Below are 20,093 nucleotides of genomic sequence, written 5' to 3'. Positions count from 1 at the left end.
TTACATGACCCCAGATCTATTTTAACACCCTTTTATTTAGGGATTAAACAAGCCAAATTATTATAAGAAGTAATGTAAGACGGGAATATAGAATGAAACTTTTTAGTTTATCTAAAGGATTTCCATATTACAATATTATGAGAAAATTGTTGAATTTAATTTTAAAATACATGAGATTAGATTTTTATCTTTTATTTTTTATTAATATCATTTTCACTAATATAATTGTTTAATTAAAAATTATATTAATTAAGAATACAAATAAAAATCCAAACTCACACAATTTATAGGATATTTATCTCATTTTTCGTAATATTTTAGTAATTGAAGTTAAATTACTTGTGCACATATTGCCTAACCAATTGCAAATCGATTCAAAGCTTAGTACCTTTAGTGTTGCACTTGGTTAAAAATAAAATAAAATAAAATACGTATGCCAAGTTATTTATAGAATTTTTTATTGAATAGTGATGATAGATTCTTAGTCCAAAAAAATAAAAATAAAAAAGAGAGAATAGTGGGTAATAGATTAGTCATCCCTACCCCTATTACCCAATAATGATTAAACAATAGTAGTTTTAATGCCAAAAAAAAAAAATACAAAAAAAAAAAAATACAAAACTCAACAAACTGGTTATATATACATTTGACAATCACTTTAAATGTGTACACACGTATATATACAAATATTATATACATATTATCTCTGTCCAAAATTCTTTGAGAACAATGCGATATTGCATCTCTAATCTATATAATATAACTATGACCTGTAAAAGAGAGCAGAACAAGAGAAATGAGATATAGCCTATTTAGTTTTCAGATTGCAATCATCTAAAGCAAAAAAATAAAAATAAAAAAACTATGTACATTTCACCAATCACTTCAAATGGATGATCCACTAATGATCCTTGGTGATGATCAAACTATTCTTTTCTGTTCGAGGATCGATCCTTCCTATGTCCGCCGAGGATACGGGAAATCTGCAGGCCTCTGCTGAAGGCTTGGTTGAACAACATTCGAGTTTGAAACTCCGAAACGAAAGGGAACCAAGCCAAGAATGCAACAGGAGTGAACAGCAGCATGCCCATGACTATCTCGTAGCAACGAGCAAGTGTTCGAATTGACCCCCAAAATCCCGCTTTTACGATTAGAGGCTTGCAAGCTTGTGCAATCTGTTTTAGCGAAAATAAGGATTTATTATCAGCAAACTAGAAACCAATGAACAAAAAATGAGGGAAGAAAAACAGTTTGAAGAGGACTAATTTCAATCTTCGTGGATATAAGCTTGTTGGAAGGACTAAAATGATGGACTCACCAAGAGCAATCCCCATCCAGTCGGCATGAATCCGAGAATGATGGCAATGATGTCGCGGAGAGTCATATGGAGCAGGACTATTAAGGTGATGAAAACAGCCACGATGGATAGGAAAACAATTCCTTTAAGAAGTCGGAATAACAGCTGAAACTCTGCGCTAAACCGTCTCCTTCCAACAGATGCAATCTGCAACAGTTCAGCCAAGTAAATAAAATAAAATCCATAAGAAGAGGAAACAATCATGCATAACATTAATATGAAATATATTTGTTCTACTCACCTTCGACAATAATAGGACTACAACGATGATAAGCAAGGAAACACCATAAACCTGCATGTCCCATGAGAAGAATGTCAAAATTTCTAATCCTACTGATTAATTTGTAATAATATGCAAGGCATAAGAGAATGTTGAAAGGGAAAGAGCTATTATTAAGCATAATACCCAAAAACTTCTGGTTTTTTCAGTGATGGTCAGGTGATATACAAGGCCAAACTGATAGATGAAAAAGCGCAGTGCTAATAGTATCTCGACAATAGTACCGCGCTTCCCCGAGTAACGAAGATGCTCTATTTCCTTTTCCCACCAGGATTCCCAACTTTTTTCGGGAGAGACTCCGATCCCTCCGCGATTGCTTATCCACTTATTCCAATCATTCCAGTCGTCGACAATCTTTTGCCACTCAAAACCGGATGGATTGAAGAGGAAAGGAGCAAAAAGCCATGTTCCGACCATAAACCATATTGAAATTGTGATGTAGATGTATGCGCCTACACTTCTATAAGAATAACTGAAGATGTGGTACACAAGAAGCAGAGTCATTAGCTCAATGCCCTTGACGAAATGGCTCCTCGAATATAGTCTATAGTTTTCGGCAAATTTGGCATGGAACACCACGAATCCTCGGCCTGTTCCTCTGTATTCGGCTCCTCCGTGAAGCAAAGTTCTTCCATAGTAGTGAGTCTTTGTTCCAAGAGAAAATGTGAAAAATAGCAAGGCCAGTTGTAGTTGCATTAGAATGAAATCGGTTAGCGCATTTCGGAAACCCCTTTCCAAACCAATTTCCATAAACATAGGCAAGGCCATCAAAAATCCAATTTGCACAAACGACTGAGAAGCAAGTGCTACTTGGAGAGACTTATTATCTCTAATGGCTCGCTTTGTTCGCAGTTCCTCATCAAGTCCGCTAAGGACAAGATAAACACGGCCGTAGAGATACACGTAGACTGTGAGCACGCTCAGCTGTCAAAGAAGAAACAATTCAGTTTGCATAACTACAAAGAATAATGTCAGGAGTACTAACTTTTTGAGACCAACCGACATGTATGTGAGCTTTCATTCTTTTATTAATCATGTTTAAAGTATTGTCATGTCAATAGTATTAAAAAGCTGCATCTACTAATGCAAATATGACAACTCATCTGCCACGAAAGTTGGTATCGAAAAGTTAGTACACCTAGCACTAATCTAAACTACAAATGATGATTTAATTGATAGAGAAGGGAAGAAAGAAAAGTGAATATGTTCCTACCAAGGTGTTGAAGTAGAAGCCAACTGTGGTAACATAGCATGATAACATGCGGAAGAAATCGAATCGATGACCAAGTCTATAGATGTCGCGACTCATCGTCTGCTCACCATTCCCATTAGCTATTTTCGCCTCAAACATTGATATCTGGTTCAGTCCAACATCCCTCCCTTTACCAACTTGTATATATTCATGATGGGTAACATTACCCTCGCGCAGTGTAGAATTGAAACCTACACAGAACAAAATAAGTAAGTGATGAAACGAAACCTTGTGTGGATAAGTGATGAAATGAAACCTTGTGTGGATCAAGGCAGAAGAAGCTCTAGAAAGGAAAAAATACCTGCAAATATGTCCTCGCTTAAATTGATGATTTTGGAAGCTTTACTAACACCCCCTCTTGTCAGGTGAAATAGTCTATCAAAGACATCAGGATGACCGTAGTGGAACCGAACCCTGAGCAAGGAGCAAAACATTCAACAAAATTATCGTTGAATCAGAAGAAAACTTCAGCGATTTTGCAATCCTGGCCCATAAACAGGACCATCAGAACTAGAAGTTCAATTGGCTATAGAAACATGAATCTATTATTTTATAAGATAGACAATTTTAAGATAGTATAAAATAAAAACTTAAAATCTACTGAGAAAAAAAGTAAAATTCTTACTTCAGAGGGTTAGCCAACAATCTCTGTCCAATAGTAACAAAACTAGTCTCCTGATTCGACATAAACCAAGCAAGAGAAGAGACACTGAAAAATTCAAAAAAACATTACATTAGCATCAGAAGCCTACCATGCGATCAAGGTCCAGTTCGGTATTGCTTTTGGAGTCTCCAAAAGTAATTTGCAAATAAAATGATGCAGAATAGTGTGTTTGGTAAAACTATACAAAAATACTTTATTTGGAGAAGATAGATATTTTTAGCATTTCTTTTATGCTTCTACTTCTATCGAGCTCGAGTCTCGGAAGATTTTGAAACGACAGTAAACACAATTAAATACCTGCCAGTGAATATATGCTCCCTAAGTCCCAGAATAGTTGGATATCTCACACCATCATGTTTTACAAGTAATTCTTGCAACAAGTTCCTCATTTTGAAGGCTTCTTCTAAATAATTGTCCTGTTCAATGATGAGTAAAAATCCTGTTAGCTTAGAAAGCTCCAAATGCTACACACACTAACAGATATCTAGAGAAGCCCACAAGTAAAATGGTAACATGTCACCTGGTTCATATCTATTGTTTGCAATCCTTCCCCGCGTGTGAATATTATGGCGTGATTTTGATTTTCAGGCTTTCCCTCTCCCAAAAGTGCAGGCCCGGGCAACTTTATCTTGTAAATCAACTGTCCAACAAGATCTTCACAATCAGTTCCAAAGTATTGCAATTATAGTTCATTGAGACTGCATTTTGCAGCAATGCTTTGTTTCGTTGATGCACATAGTTTACATGATCTCTTGAGTTTGAAGAATTGATTGTTTTGAAAAACCAAATCTAGTTAATTATCTATGTGAACACCACCTAGCTTCGGATCGACTTTTATATTGATTTTTTATTTAAAAACTCAGTCTTAGAACCACACCCGTTGCTAATGATCTTCTAAATTCCATAAAAAAGCCCTTGGAGCGGATTTGAAAGAACTAGCTCATTGCTTATGTCCATCACTTCGAAGCCTAGAGAGCTCGGTTCATATGAGTAAAAGTCTCAAGTGCTTATATTAATCTTACTTGAAGTGCATTTGTTTCTCCGTACTATAATAAGCTTCATTTACTTCATATAATTTCTAGATTAATATAGAAGATTTAAAGGGATTGAATTACTTTAATAACTTCTATACATGACTATTGGTTATTTTGTACTACACTTTTCAAGCTCAAGACATTACCTGGTCTAAACTTTGATCTGGCTCCGTAGAATCTCTTCGCTTTGCGGGCACCCTCACAAGCTTCGAGTAATAGACCTTTTGAACTTTTGGTTTGAACTTATCTTTACTTTTATCTATGGATTTCTCTTTACTTGCTTCTATGGACTTCTCTTCCTTAATCGGTTCTTCAACCTCATCAATGTAAGCTACTCGAAGAGACGGGTACCTGCCACAAGGAAAGAAAGCAGATTTGGCCATTAACATCTCACAAAAACAATAATACAAACATGAAGATAAACAATGAGACTATACATACGTTCTCATAAGCTTCAAAATGTCTTTCGCGCTTTGTTTGCCTGAACGTTTGTCAAGTCCGTATTGCTGGCATGACACAACATATGTGAACTTCATATCAGCTATTGCTTGACATTTTACCATTAATGAACTTTCGTTTAGATCTGCGCTGTTCAATTCCGCAGCCTTGTAGCCTTTCATGAGTTCTACATAAAAGTAATGAATAAAATATTAAAGAAGTTACTTCTTTTGTGGGCAACACACATTTACAAACTATTTAAAACAAAACTTAATTACCATCATCCTTGGCCATATCCAAGAAGGCCTGAAGTTCCAAAGCTTTTCGATAGTACATCATACCACGTACTTAAATGTCGAAACCATGAAACATAAACAAGCACAATAAGTAATCAAAATATAAACATATGGTATGAGGAAAGAAAAGAAAAAAAAAAACTAAACAATTAAACACAAGCATATAAAGAACACGGACTCAAGGATAAAAATGTTATCTACACTAGTATATCAAAAGTATCGAGAAATATCGAGAAACTTCATCAAGAATTATCATCATTCTTAACATAAAAGTCCTTGATTTATGGATATTTCATTGTCTCAAGAAATAAATCGGTATGGTCATTTTACGAAGATATCAACGATTTTTTCAATCCTTGAACGTACTTAATTGTCGAAGATAGACAAAACATATGTAGGAAGAATTCATAGCCACAAATAGGAAGTCAATATGACATACAAGGCATTAACAAACACACACGCGCATAGATTGATTGATAGATAGATAGAGAGAGTTTATACCTGTTTTTGTCAATGTTTGACCTCTATATGATGCCCAAAGACAGAGTTGTTCTTCTAGTTCTACTCTACTCCTGAGTTGTTCTTCACTTGTACAGTTCATACGCTCGAGAAAGTTTGTCCATTCATCTGTAATACATGAATTAAGTAAAATAGAATTACCAATTTGAAATTGAACATGATATCAGGAGAAAAAACAAAGAAAAAGAAAAAGGACCTGGAAAGATCTTTTGCAAGTAAAAAAGGATAGAAACTCCATCTTCGTTGGGTTGTTCCAATAGATCTATAGAGAATGTAACTTCCTCCACGTAGTATGGTGTTAGAACTCTGTCAAAAGATATAATAAGAATGGCATAACAATATATGTTGCAACTATATTATTTTTCAACTAAAATTCAGAATTATGGATACATAAGCAGTAAGCAAATGTATTTAAACAACAAGAAGAATAGTGAAAACATAATATTTGTCAATAATGTTTTAGGTTTGACATGCGCACGGTCTCACTTAAGTGAGTGAATATGGAACAGACCAAGAACAAAGAGAAAGACACAGATTTAGAAAGGTTTGTTTTCTTTCTCTGTTTCTCTTTTTCTGTATTACAAATTTGACTAAGCATTGCTTTAAATTTAGCTTATGTATGCATGAAACGAAGAATGCAAGCCACTTACGAAAAGGAAAGCATGTTCCAAACTTTGGGCGCAGGAGGCATGTCCATAAACAATGAATTGGAGAAGAAAGATATGCGCCTTCTTGCTTCCAAGTTCGAAGGCACATCCATAGCTGACTCCTTCTCTGTAAGCAATAGATGAAGTCTTTGGATCTGTGGAAACAATATGGATTCATATGTGATCAAAATTTATATCAAAAAGGAACTACAAGTAGTTACATAAATTTATGCTAGATGAGATAAGAGACAAAAAGGATAAGCATCGAATATAAAAAGGCTTTAAACCAGATATAAGAGATGCATGTACTATATGAGGGCAGCTTCTTATCTCATATTATCTGAATAATGACCAGGGGAATCTTGTGGTTGCAAGCTTAACCTAACAGTAAATCCACAGCTACCGTCTAGTGTTCCAAATCCCCATCCTGAGTTTAGAAAAAGAAATAAAAAAGAACTCACCTTTTCTTTCCAAGCATCGGTTTCTGAGGTCACGGGAAAATTAAGCGCGCCAAAAAACCTATATTGCCGATCAAGCGGTGTCATCCCCTCATCTGTATGAGAAGGTCCACCGTGGGTCGACTCGAGCAAGCTTTAGGGAAGAAAAGAAAATGCCAAATAAAAGTTAAAAGAAAAATAAAATAAGATTATTGCCACAAATATATTGTATTAAGAAATAGTTTCTTCTAATCATTTACCTAGGGTACTCATCCTCCATAATGTCCCTTGTCACAATCTCTAGCATATTTAGCAAGACAATTGCAACATCATCCTTGTCTTCTTGTTTGTTTGCTAACTATAGTAGTCAGACCAATAAAGTTAAAGTTAGTTATCATCATCTTACCATAAATATGAAAAAAAAAATAACATATAAATACACACACACACACACACACATATATTTGGAAAAATGGATTACCAAATGTTTTATCAGCTTAACAGATTGTTCATAGAGGTTAGGCAGAGCACTCAAGTTCAATTCTTCTATCAGAGTGCGATTTTCAATATAGCCATCAACTGTGGAGAAAATATCCTTTATGACCCTGGTGGCAGAAAACAATCAGAGAAATGAAAAGAAAACTAACAGAGGAAATGAGAAACTCCCATGTTATTATGTATTCAAGATTGTAGTAAGACTTACACTTTTTCACGTTCTCCTAGAACTAGAGACTTGAAAATACTTTTGAATGAAAGGTAACACTCGTGAACAGCACAGCACATATAAGTGTCGTTACTCATTCTCTTTTCTAGCTCGCTGTCTTTTCCGACACTATATTTCGCCATATCTAGTGCTATTGGGATCTAGAAATTAAGTAGAAGTTGATAAATATGTTGGTCTTGATCAGCCTAATGGTAAGCATAATGATAATAAAAAGAAATAAAATTATTTAACCAGAAGATAGACCTTGCTAGCAAGTAAGAAAGGTGGCCATTGGATTAGGTCGACGTCAGGGTCAGCCATGTATGGGACAAGCAACAAGCTCTTCTCCCTGAAACACATGAACAACTTGCATTATAAGCATTGCATTACAACTCTTTTTCGGAGTTTCTGATACCAACTCACTATGACAGGAGAGTTATCATCTTTTCATTAGTAAATGCACCATGTTAATACTAACGTGGTAATTTTTCAAACACCTACTAATAAAAGAATGATTACTCAAATACCACGTCAATTGGGTTTGAATAGTTGAGACCTTTAACATTATTGAATTATATGTGGTATAAAGATTCTAATTCACAGTTTGATTAGAATGACAAAGTAAAATAAGGAATATGTTGATTTCTTTATTTCATTCTACCAATTATTTATTAGATCTTCGTCTCTGAAACTAGTGATTATTTCATTCCACAACTGAGCAAACTTCGCTGCCTTCTCTTTCTTAGATAGGACCTGAAATGACCACAAACTTGTTTAGGACCAAAAACAAGAGATTTTAGAACAGCCAAAATGGTTAATATGTTGAATCGAAAGTACAAAAGCAGCAGCAGAACCTCATCATATTTGCGAGTGAAAGCATCCTTTAGACTCCTCTTTTTGACGGGCTCATTTGTATCCTTCGGAATCAAACAAGCATTAAAAGCACCAGGGATCGATTGAAATCGAGACCTTAACATTACCAGAGTCCGAATCTGACACAAAGAGAAGTAACAGTTTTATGCTTCAGATTCAATGAAAACAATAAATACGAAAGGTTTATATAAAAAAGAGAGAAATTTTCCACCAACCTCACCAAGGCGCCTAAATGCGCCATATATGCCTCCAAATATTGTGGAGAAAATAGCATACCAAATTTGAGTGTCCATAAAGTAGACCTACAAAGAATAGTCATTGTTAAAAGCTCAATCAAGGTGAAAAGATGTAAGAAAATGAATGGAAAGTATTACATCAGGGTGTAAAGACACATACGAGGACAATAGGAGACCAAAGTGTAATCACAACACCAATGTTTTTCTTGGCTGCAAAGAGTTAATGATGAGTTAAACAATTCTACTATAATAGGTGTAGACGTGAAAATCTACGGTTACATCAGAAAATGAATATAGTTAGTAAAACAGAATCATAAACGTAACAATTAGGGCCATCGATCATCGTTTGATCTTCACTACCACACTTATTGTAACAAGACACAAATAACATCAATTATATAAACCGATTCTACTCTTAGCTTCAAAAAGTAAATTGAAGAGTTATATAATTTGACTATAATAGGGAAATTATTATAAATTATCAAAATCATGTCCTTACCATTGGGGAAGAACTCATGCCATTTATAGCTTCTAATGTGAAATTCCATAATGGTTTTTGTTGGACCTACAAGAGGCTTAATCTGCAACAAAGGCAAGATTGTCATATACAATTACCATTCCCAAAGACTCAAATTTATTTGATTCAACGATATTAAAAAAGTATGTTGCTTTGAAGTTACTATAAATGCAAATATAAGTAAATTTATTTGCATGGACAAATAAATATGAAATCCCACTTCACAATGTTCTTTTCAAATAATTCATGTTTGTGCCTTCCATTTCATAGCTCTTGACCTAGCTATACAGAGCTAAACATCAGAAAAGGCAACTTTTACAACATAAAAAAGGAAAAGTCAAAATGGCCAAGAAAATTTTCAATAATTCAATTTGCACTATCAATTTCAAAGATACTAATTCACAATAAAATTAACAAGCAAAATACCAAGCCAAAAAATGATGAAGAGTTAGAGTTCCTTCTTACTAAAACGAGGAACAACAAGTATGCTAGTGGAACAGAAAGGACTCTAATGTGCAATTATGGATTAGAGATTAATTACCTCAACATAGTAACTAAATGCTAATTTTGATGTAAGCAAGAGAACCCAAAACATCGTGTACCTAGAAAATAAAAGCAATTTTACAATTTATCAGTAACACCAAAGCATTTCTAGTTCATGCTATTCCAACAGGGGGGGAAAAAAAAAAAAATATATATATATATATATATATATCAAAGTTATGTGTTTACATGAAAAGGGAAAACAAGCTCTCGTGCATTCCCCTTCCAACATAGAGCCGAGGCTGCAAAAAAAACAAAAAATAAATAAATAAATAAAGATTAAAAAATAAAAAGTCGATGAGATTGAAGACATACTGAACAAAGATAACATAAAGTGAGTAAAAAAAATAAAGCAATTTAAAGACATCAAAAGGGATTAGGAGATGGGTCGATATTAGTTTTACATTTTGACATTTCTCGGTACTTGTTAGCTGGATAGTAGACAATTGTGTGGGAAAATATTACTTGAACATGGTCGAACACGTGAATATTTAATTGTAAGCTCAAAACACGAGATATTATTACTAATTCTCACAAAAACATAAACTGTTAGGAGGCAGGTCGATTTTTTTTTTAATTTTTAACATCTAAATTATCTGTTTAGTCATTGCATAACAACATTATTGTAACAAAATCTTGTACAAGTAGCATTTCATACCTGGGCCCACCACATCAAGAATTTGAAGATCATATGGTTTGACCTTTCGAGAAATCGGCGAAACCATGGGAAAAGAAACAAGAGCACACAGAGCATGTTTGGGGACAGGTAAAGGACAACAGCCAAGATGAACACAGAAGATGAGCCTGGACCACTGCCTAGCCAATTCTTCATTGTCTGCGCAAATCCCGTAGGGTTTTTCAAACCATACGCATAAGACACCGGTAGAATGATGACCCACGCCGCAGCCGTAATGACCTTTAAAATGTATCTAAGCTGGACATGAAATGACATAGTCTTCCTCGCTTTCCAACTAAGAATTACATCAAGAATGGCTGCAAGATGGAGAAAACAAAATATATCCTAATTCAAAGTCTAGAGAAAACTATAAACCAAACTAATACTTGACATGCTTGCGTTTTACTATAAACCAAACTAATACTTGACATGTTTGCGTTTTACTATGTTACAAAGTTGAAAGTAAAGGTCACTTTGACTTATAAGAGAGCCAAACACAAGGAAACTTTCGAGGTTGGAATGCTTAAGAGCATTGAAAGTGGGTAATTTTTTTTGTTTGTCACTTTTTTTTTTTTTGGGAGTATATTATTTTAAGAATATGATTCACTTACCACACAAGCATAAATGTATAGGATGATCCAAAAACAATTCTAACAACCATTTTGTTCCTAAATTGATTAACCCAAAAATCATATCATTCAACAACTTCAGTGTAAAGAAAATATGACCAAGTTTGAAGGGTGCGTTTTCTAATATGGTAATACTCTTTTATGCAATTTTTGCATTGCCTCAAAACCTCTTTATGTACCTGCTCAAATATTGGCTTGAATTTGATCCAGTGATGGGCCTGAAGGCTCACTGCTAGTGCATGTTAGAAAGACCAATTTGTTAAGAGTGTGTTTGGAGGATGGGTTCAAACCACCCTGATTTGAGTTTAAACAATATTTTCTCTCAAAAAAAAATCAATTTAAAAAAGTTCTGCTACAGTGTTTTCTTATAAAACCTGAATTATGGTTCAAACCGCCTGGTTTAAATCCATCTTCCAAACGGGCCGTAGTGATTTTCAAGAGCAATATGTTAATGGAAACTTAAGAGTTCATCAGAAATCAAAACATGCACAGTCGAATGATTAGTGACGAAAATTAAGATCAATTTGACATGGAAGAATTGAAAGGGTTTTTAGCGCGTGCGCATCCCTAAACGTTTTCTCGTTTGGCTCTTTTCTCTATGAAACTTTTTCCTTGTCCAATTTAAATCCTGAATTCTAAAAGAGTGGCAACTAATTCCAATCATTGCTGTGGGTGATAAATTTTAGGAAATTTGGGGACTAATCTTGGAACGAGATTGACAAAAAAAAAAGATTTTTTAGGGATGAAAGTACCAAACTATAAGAAGTTCAGGGGTAGAAGTGCTAAAACAAAATATAATTTAACTCCATTAATAACGAGAGTTAACTGCTATAATTTTGTAAATTTAAGGACTAAAATTAGCGTTAGGGAGAAAAGATCAGGTGGGCTCCACAAAGCATGTAGGATCCACAACCACTCTCTTTTGCAGTGTTCATTAAGATAAACTACTTTTGTACATACCTTGTGTAAGCTTCAACACCGCGGCAGTAATAAAGATACTGAGGACTTTATTGAAAATATCAGCATCGAATGTTGTACTTAAATTCCCCGATCCATTCCATGCAATTATGATCATTGCCTTTATACAAAAAGAATGTTACAAAGAAATGCATAAGGCCATACATGACAAAACAAACTTATGGGAAAATGAAGTGATGAAAAATACAGAAAAATAAAGTAAATAAATAATTACCTGTAAACACAAAATGTAAAAGCTCCACATTCTATCAAAGCTCCTAAATATATGAGAAAATGAGCGAATCTCAACAAAATTTGTTTTTCCAATCCATCTATGGCCAGTGTGTGGTTTCCTTTCCTGAACATGATGAGTATTCATTACTAAACCAAAATCATGTCGGGAATAAAAGCAAAAAAATTTTGAAATGAAGAAGATATTGAGAAAGTATAAAAACAAGGGAGAAGGAGGGAAATAGGCCAAGATTTAAGGGGAATTAAAATTAATAGGCCAAAGTTTTAGAAAAGTTAGTAAATAGGCCAATTTGAGGTAAATCTGGATTTACAACCACATGAATTTCCAAAAATACCGTTAGATGAGAATGGCCCAGTCAAAACCCCACTCTCTGTCATACTCGTCTCTCTCTCTTCGCTCTCTTTACGTGGTAAACCCGGGATTTACACGGTAAATTCTGGATTTATCAAGATAACTTCACTTGAAGGCTTATAATGAAAAGGCTGTAAATTATGATGGTAAACTCAGGATTTACGTGGTAAATTCAGGATTTATCAAGATAACTTCACTTGGTACCTTATAAGGAAAGGTTATAAACTTTAATGATAACTAGGATTTATCAAGATAACTTCACTTAGAACCTTATAAGGAAAAGATTTTCAACTTTAATGGTAAACCCAAGATTTATGTGGTAAATCCAGGATTTATCAAGTTAACTTTACTTGGAACTTTAAAATGAAAATACTATAAATTGTGATAGTAAACCCAAGATTTACAGAAAATCAAAAATCAAAAAAGGAAAAAAGGGTAAATTCAGAAAATGATAAATTAAAAACATAAAATGGCCTATTAATTTCTAAATGCTGGTAAATTGGCTATTTACTTCCAAAACTTTTAAATCTTGGCCTATTTCCTACAATTTCCATTTTATTTTTTTTAGAAGACTTACAAGGCTAATATGCAGTTCAAAACTTTCATAAACATGGTGGATACTAGATAACAAGTATTCAAAATTAACTGAATGAAAATTGTCAAAGTAGAGAAGGAATTGGGCCTATTGAGGGTTTTGTCTTTCCCTTTGTGGCTAGAAAATAGACTCCAATATAAAAAAAATAATTAGAGATTTACTAAACTTACCCTTAAAAGTGCATACATATAGATTTTTATCATTTACTCTTAATTAATATACTTTTGACTAATATAATTATTTGACTAAAAAAGATATTAGTCAAGAGTACGGCATAAAAATCTAGACTCATGGGCTCTAAAAGGTATTTGCCTCCTTTCTCCACAAATATTTCCTAGTAGTCGTTTAGGCCTCATATTCATTATGTATAATGTTCATCATTGTTGCTTGTAAATAGTGCTAGATGTAGTTTTCAATGGAATTTTCTATCTCCTCTTTCCTTGAGACTAGATCTACAAGTTTGGGCCGGGTTAAACGAGCCAGTCTGAGGCCCGCTACTGTTGGCTTGGGCCCGGCCCGACCCTAACATTTTTGAGTTTAGGGCCAGGCTGAGCCATCTCTCTTTTAGGACTGGGCCGGCTTGGCCCAAACACCATAATTTTAAGGATTTTTTTAAAAATACCTTATAAAATTTTGGGCCAGGCCTGGCCAGTCCTAAAAGTTTTGGGCTTAGAACCGGGTTGGGCCAACCCTTTCTCTTTTAGGACCAGGCCGGGCCAGCCCGGAATTTCTCTTTGGGCCACCCGGTCCAACCAGGCGGCCCAAACTTACACCTCACATGAGGTCAATTGTAAGCCTTAAGACATTTCCTTTACAAGCAATCCTATTTCTTTTCTGTGAGAATAAAGAAACCACCTTTAACCAATATGCCCACCAAGGGGTTGACCGAGGATGGTGCTTAAAGGGCCTATTTGGCAGAACTTTTAAAAGAGAAATCTTGACAAATATTTCTTAACAGTACATCGGTTTTAATTTTTACTTCTTACTCTTAATTAATATCTTTTTTAATTAAATAACTATACTAACAAAAGGATAATAATAAAAAATAAAAGATAAAAATCTAAACTCATGTATTTTTTAGAATATATACAGCAATTTTCTCTTTTTTTAGAAGCCAGCTTAGAGCTTCATAAGCCTGAAAATATCTTTAAAAGTGTTTTGGATAAAATATTAAAAAAGCCTTTCAGGGGTGTTGGAAACTTTAGCAAAAGAAGCCAAACTAGTTGGCTTCGGCAAAAGCACGCGAAGTTACTTTAGAAATAAATTAAATACTTTAACTTTAGAATTAAAAATAGTTTTTTTGAGCTACTTTTAAATTAAAATAGCCGGAATTTTATAAAATTAGAAAAATAATTGTTTATTAGTGAATCATTTTTAAGTCAATGATAAACCATTTTATCATTGATTACTTTGATGGTTTAACATTGATTAATCCGTATCAGTTAGCAATATGCCATTTCCAATCAATAATTTACCAGTTTATCAATGGTAAACTATTGGTATATCATTAATAAACCAGTTCATCAATGATCAACCAGTGTACACAAAAGGAGGGTGGAATTTCCTGAAAAACGTTCAGCCATTTGCTTAAAAAAATAGTTCAGCCATTTGTTGAATAAAAAAAAAAATATATATATATATATAAAAGTGGAGAAAACCGACTATCCACCTAATTTTCTCATATTTTTATTTGTATTTACCTTTTATTAGCTCTTTAAATTTTTTTCTTTTTAAAACCAAATACTCACTAAAAGATAAAGTTTTTTACTTCTCTCTTCTGTTATATAATAAATAAAAGCAGAAGTAAAAGCTTTGAAGGGTAAATTCCCATAATTTTAACAATTAATAAGTAGAAAATGCAACCAAAAATTCATATCCAAAATCATTACTTACTCTGTCTTTCTCAATTTGAGTGTCTGATGCAGGCTCGCTAAAGAAAGCAGCATTCGAACGCATAGGCCAACCTAGTCGAAAACAATCAATAGACCTATAATTTTACACACAAAAATATATATATTAATATTATGATCTTCAAAAAGTCTCATTTGTTGAAGAATGTAAGTTAAGAAACAAATGAACCTAATAGTACCAAAAGTATTCATTCAAATCATCATAGTTTCTCCATTGAGAATGCTTTGACTTTTCCTTGCTTCTTTGAGCTTCCTAAGGAGAGAGAAAATAAACTCAATTGAGATTTATGAAAGGAAAACCAAAAAAAAAAAAAAAGGAACTTAGGAAAGAAAGTTTTTCACTGCAACTACCTTTGCAATTATATTATATATTGGAGTCACAACTTTCCTTAGGAAGGCCTCTTCTTCACCGCCGTAGGCCGGCTTTACGTTCTCACCGGTCAACGAACTTACATGTGTGGCCAACATGCCATACAATTCATATGCCATCTAGGAAAGGGAAAATATGGACTATAACATGTTAATGAAAGTTTGTGACAAAGATTTTTCTGTGACAACATGGTAAGACAAAAATTTCTTTCAATGTGCCAAAGTGATGTACAGTAAGCACACTAGAAAAGAAAAAAATTATACATTTATAATAGAATATTCATACATGATGATATATGTAGCAAAGGCATTCTGGCATGAATCTGAGATTTGCAGCTTCTCCCCATATAAGAAGATATAAGCCCATGTACAGTAATTTTTTCTGCTGAACTTCCTGTTGAATGCTTGGCAGCCTATCAATAAGAACAGCCAAAAAAAAGTATGAATAATAAAACAATGCAAGTCCTATGCATATATAACAATGCAAGCAGTGTGATTGGTAAAAGTACGAAAAACAAGTCAAAATAGATACCAATGTACTTTTACAACAGTTATTTTGAGAAGCTAGTAGATTTTTTAAATTTCGACTTCTGATTCTACTTCTACTTCTACTTTTGCACAATCCTAATAAGAGCCTTAGGATGTTTGTTTCTTGTATTCGTCCCTGATTCTGAATCATGATTCATGGTTCTCTACAGTGTTTTTTTCTCACAAAAAAACACACGTAAAACGAGAATGGTTCTGAATCATGATTCTAAATACATAAACCAAACGTCCACTAAGTATAAGAAGCCTCACCAAAGGCTGCTTTTGCGGCCCAAGTATTTGCACCACTTCTTGTAGTTCTTGAAAAGCCTCTTCATTACTTCCGTCAGTGCGCGGTCATCCAACTAAAAGGAGAACAAAGATAGTACTCATTGGTGTATGCTCTTCTAGAAGAAAGAATAAAGGGAAACAAGAATGTGACAGGAATAAAAACCTTAGTTTTCTGATCGAGATTCGGAAATTGCCGCATGTGCACATTAGCAAGCAAAAGAATCAAGTGCTCCCTCTGGTTTGCCACATTATGATCCTGAACATTAACACAATGGTGAGTTTGCGATCGAGTTTGCTTTTAAGAATTCTCTTTATCGGTTTTCGCGTCCATCATAATCCAAAAGCTGTCTCTTGTTTTTTTCTCAAAAATGCTTTAGAAGAGGAAGGCTCTAGAATCAATCCCAAATGGGCTCAAAAACTAGGCAAGTATGTCATTTTACCTGAAAACCGAACATGTACCTAAGCCAGTCTAGAATGTCATCATCATCTTTCCTTTTGTGCCCCTTTGGCCAAGGCAAGCCTCGAATATTACGAAGCGCCGAGACGACTGCTTGAATCTGCACAACATAATAAGCAAGCAATATGATATTGCCGCAATCTAATTCTAAACACGGAAATTCTAATCTGCTAAGACTATATAGAATATTACAAACCTCAGGATATCTCATGATAGCATGATTTTTACTATCAGGATCAAGAGGAAGAATGTTGTAAGGCACGTACATCTGTGATTTCTCTTCAACCTTAGTGTGAGCTTCCAAAATCTACAAGTGAAAGTTATAAAATGTCATAATCAATAGTTTAAAAAACAAAAATATTCTCATCAGAAAGAAGTATAAAAGGCAGTATTGTTTCACCTCATCAGGGACAGCTTCCGTCTGGTTGACAGCTCTCAAAACCTCGAACAGAACCTTCGCAGTTTGATACGCTCTCGCCAACCGAGTGCTGAGTCAGGAACACAAATACGCGGCGTTAAATCAACCATCAAAACAGAACAACACCCTTTTAATAAAACATTAGAAGACTAATCATGGTACTCTATAAAGCACTAACCGATCGGCCTTATCAGCATGCAGATCCCGGATATATTTCTTGTAGTAGTTTTGATAAAAGTTCTGCATTTCGCGAGCATCGCTTTTTACCTTTCCCGCCAATGTTGTCTTGTCCTCCTGAGAAGAGCCAAAGACTTGAGTATTTTGTTCAATCTCAGATGCATAGACCATTGATAAAATGTGGCAAGAATTTTTACAATAAAACACCAACCATTTTGAAAACCAGACAAAAGATTTTGATTTTCTTTAATCACTTGAGGTCAACATCATAGAATAACAACGTAATACTTTTGTTTTGTGAGTTTAATAGTGCATACTATTTAGGAACACTTAAAATGTCATGAACAAGTGAAGTCAGGGCAGGGCTTACCCTTTCTAGACGTTGAAGAAGTGCGGTTTTGAATTGGCGAACACCGCGTCCGCTAGATTTGGGGTCTAGTCTGTGAGCTTTCTCAAAGGCATAGAACCGACCTAATTTCAACATCGAAAACAATATGCATTCAAGTTCAGGAACAGAAACACCTACTCAATAATGATATCACTATGGAAGAATAATAGCATCTTATCAAGCACAAACACATAGAATTAGAAAAAAAAAAAAAAGCAACATTTCACCAATAAGAAGACTTAGTACTAATGTCCTTTACCATAGACTTAGCTCAAACACAACATAACATCAATACAAAAGTACTAAACCTTGAAATAAACTCTTGTCCAACTATACTTGAAATGAAACACAAAAGCAATAATGCAATTAGACATGTAAAGCATCACAGCAACTTACATAAATAAGCGACTCTCGGGTTTTCCAGCTCAACTTCGTTGGCAACACGAAGGATCGGAGCGATATCGACGAGGGAGGAAGGCACCACTTCACTGTCCAGCATTGGCTCCCCAATGTTCCTGGCAGTCTGAGCCCGCGCAAGCCGCTGCACTGGCTCATCAGACCGTCTGTTGTAAGCCATATTTTTAAAGCTTAACAACCCCCTGGTTATTTCCAACTCAAAGCTCTTTCTCTACCTGTCAATCCCAGCCAAAGAATTTGTTGGAGAATTTCATCAGTTTAATGTCAAAGAGTGATCAAACTACTTAACATTCTATATATTCGGTTTCTGAAAAACATTTTGGGATTGATCGGAGAAACCAAACATTATAGAGCGTAAAAACTTGGAAATTTTCATAACTTGTGGTCTATGCAAACAGTAAGGTTGACTTTGATGGACTCAGATTTAAATGCGTTGACTTCCCTTATCACTAAAGCAGCAGGACAAGATGAAGACTCTGTTCTTTGCTGAAAGAAAAGCAGAATTCTCTATTTCTTCAACAGAAGAAAACTAAATTCGAAAGAGAAAAAAATATGGAATACAGAAAGAAACTGCAAATTTCTAATAGTATTAGATTGATAAAGAGAAAACAGACCTTAACGGAATCATATTGATCTTCTGGAGGCCAAAACACCAAAAACCAATCATAAATTCAAAAAACTTCCAGAACATCAAAAACAAAAAAGATTGGACAATTCTGATATCAAATGAGGTTTTTCCAAACTACAGAGAATAACTTGGAAATGAATAAACTTGGAACACAACATAGAGAGAGAGAGAGAGAGAGAGAGAGAGAGAAGAGAGAAGAGAGAGAAGCAAGTTAACTCTGACCAGTTGAAACAAGAGACATATATAAAGCTTCCAGAAAAGAATTCCCACTTGAATGACCAATTGATAAAAAATAAAAATAAAAATAAAAATAAAAACCGTCTTGAATGCTTACACTAGCATAGTTTATAAGCACATGAAGAGTCACAAATATTTTTTTGTTTTTTTAATTTGTTATCAGAGCACATGCATTTCAAGTCTGCTGAAGTGCTATTACTTAAACAAGAGTACAACTGACACAAGGCAAGACCAATAATTTGTTTTTTTTTTTTTAATGAAGTCAATGTGTTGTCGTTTTTAAGTTTCCTTTGACCAATCAGAACTTGCCAGCTCATGAGCTTCAGTTTCCTACTATTTTCTTACTTCTATTCTGTCCTTGATCAGAAATTTCATAAATTTTAGGCCTCGTTGATTTTACAGATTTAAATTTTAAATTTGAGTTAAAATTTAATATTTTTTTAGAGTTTTTTTATTGTAAGAGATAAAATTAGATGTGATATTTTTTAAAAATTTTTTACTGTAAAAACTTAAAATTAAAAATTTAAATCGGTGAAATGAATGAGATCTTAATATAAAATAAATATTTAGAAAAAAAAAAGATAAAAAGAATTGGCAGTAACTAAAGACCCGTTTAGTTCGCTGATTTAAGTTTTTAATTCGAGTTGAGATGTAATTTTATGTGAGAGCTTTTTACTGTAACAAAAAAGTTAAATGTGATTATTTATGAGAACTTTTTATTATAACAAAACTCAAATTTTAAACTCAAATCAACGAAATGAACTGAACGAGGCCTAAAATATAAACCCCACAAGCAAAATACAAAAAGATCTCCTGAGCTAGAAGCTGAGTCACCATAATAGGCATGAAGAGGTTAGAATCCAGAGGAGTACGGTCCTGGAAATGTACTGTGGGCACTGTATGACCTCTAAATATAACTACCATATTATTCATAACTTTGAATAAAAATAAGAAAATTTTTCTCGTAATAAAAAAAATAAATTATTGATAATTTTTTAATTTTTATATTATAATTTATA

General features: G+C 34.0%; 1 protein-coding gene across 3 annotated transcripts; it reads right to left on the bottom strand.

The window, feature by feature from the left end:
• Window positions 1-653: 653 nt before the first annotated feature.
• Window positions 654-19,003, bottom strand: LOC21393462 (callose synthase 2). Of its 3 annotated transcripts, none has more exons than XR_002902440.1 (44): window positions 18,824-19,003; window positions 18,189-18,424; window positions 17,775-17,875; window positions 17,406-17,521; window positions 17,210-17,297; window positions 17,006-17,116; window positions 16,793-16,909; window positions 16,516-16,608; window positions 16,335-16,426; window positions 15,823-15,949; window positions 15,519-15,656; window positions 15,347-15,420; window positions 15,151-15,244; window positions 12,294-12,416; window positions 12,062-12,179; window positions 10,455-10,789; window positions 9,986-10,038; window positions 9,795-9,855; window positions 9,236-9,317; window positions 8,897-8,946; window positions 8,716-8,802; window positions 8,482-8,619; window positions 8,289-8,380; window positions 7,892-7,976; window positions 7,628-7,788; window positions 7,406-7,529; window positions 7,185-7,282; window positions 6,949-7,078; window positions 6,491-6,642; window positions 6,037-6,146; window positions 5,823-5,948; window positions 5,304-5,372; window positions 5,029-5,212; window positions 4,734-4,938; window positions 4,074-4,193; window positions 3,851-3,969; window positions 3,515-3,598; window positions 3,191-3,303; window positions 2,851-3,080; window positions 1,764-2,561; window positions 1,599-1,649; window positions 1,319-1,504; window positions 871-1,175; window positions 654-770 (listed from the first exon to the last, which is right to left on the bottom strand). XR_002902440.1 is itself a non-coding variant. In XM_024167465.1 (44 exons), exons 3-44 carry the CDS (start codon window positions 18,367-18,369, stop codon window positions 927-929), a joined length of 5,865 nt encoding a protein of 1,954 aa, XP_024023233.1. In that variant the 5' UTR covers window positions 18,370-18,424; window positions 18,589-18,695; window positions 18,824-19,003; the 3' UTR covers window positions 654-926. The 3 variants fall into 3 exon arrangements, 2 of the variants coding, with proteins under 2 accessions (XP_024023233.1, XP_010099218.1); XM_024167465.1 differs by adding an exon at window positions 18,589-18,695 and having other exon boundaries at window positions 654-1,175; XM_010100916.2 differs by having other exon boundaries at window positions 654-1,175.
• Between the last annotated feature and the right edge of the window lie 1,090 nt (window positions 19,004-20,093).

The sequence above is a fragment of the Morus notabilis genome, unplaced genomic scaffold (genome assembly GCF_000414095.1).
Source record: "Morus notabilis unplaced genomic scaffold, ASM41409v2 Scaffold1764, whole genome shotgun sequence".
In the NCBI taxonomy this organism is placed as follows: Eukaryota; Viridiplantae; Streptophyta; class Magnoliopsida; order Rosales; family Moraceae; genus Morus; species Morus notabilis.
The sequence above is the reverse complement of the archived record's forward strand: the minus strand, read 5'-3'. Positions and strand labels throughout refer to the sequence as shown.

What these genes read in the sequence shown, in the direction of transcription:
- LOC21393462 (XM_024167465.1), bottom strand. Translation starts at nt 18,369, where the DNA reads ATGGCTTACAACAGACGGTCTGATGAGCCAGTGCAGCGGCTTGCGCGG. An exon ending in ATGGAGGATGAGTACCCTAG is followed by an intron (nt 7,079 to 7,184) that starts GTAAATGATTAG and finishes TCTTCCCTAAAG; the next exon opens with CTTGCTCGAGTCGACCCACG. An exon ending in CTTGCAAAAGATCTTTCCAG is followed by an intron (nt 5,949 to 6,036) that starts GTCCTTTTTCTT and finishes CATGTATTACAG; the next exon opens with ATGAATGGACAAACTTTCTC.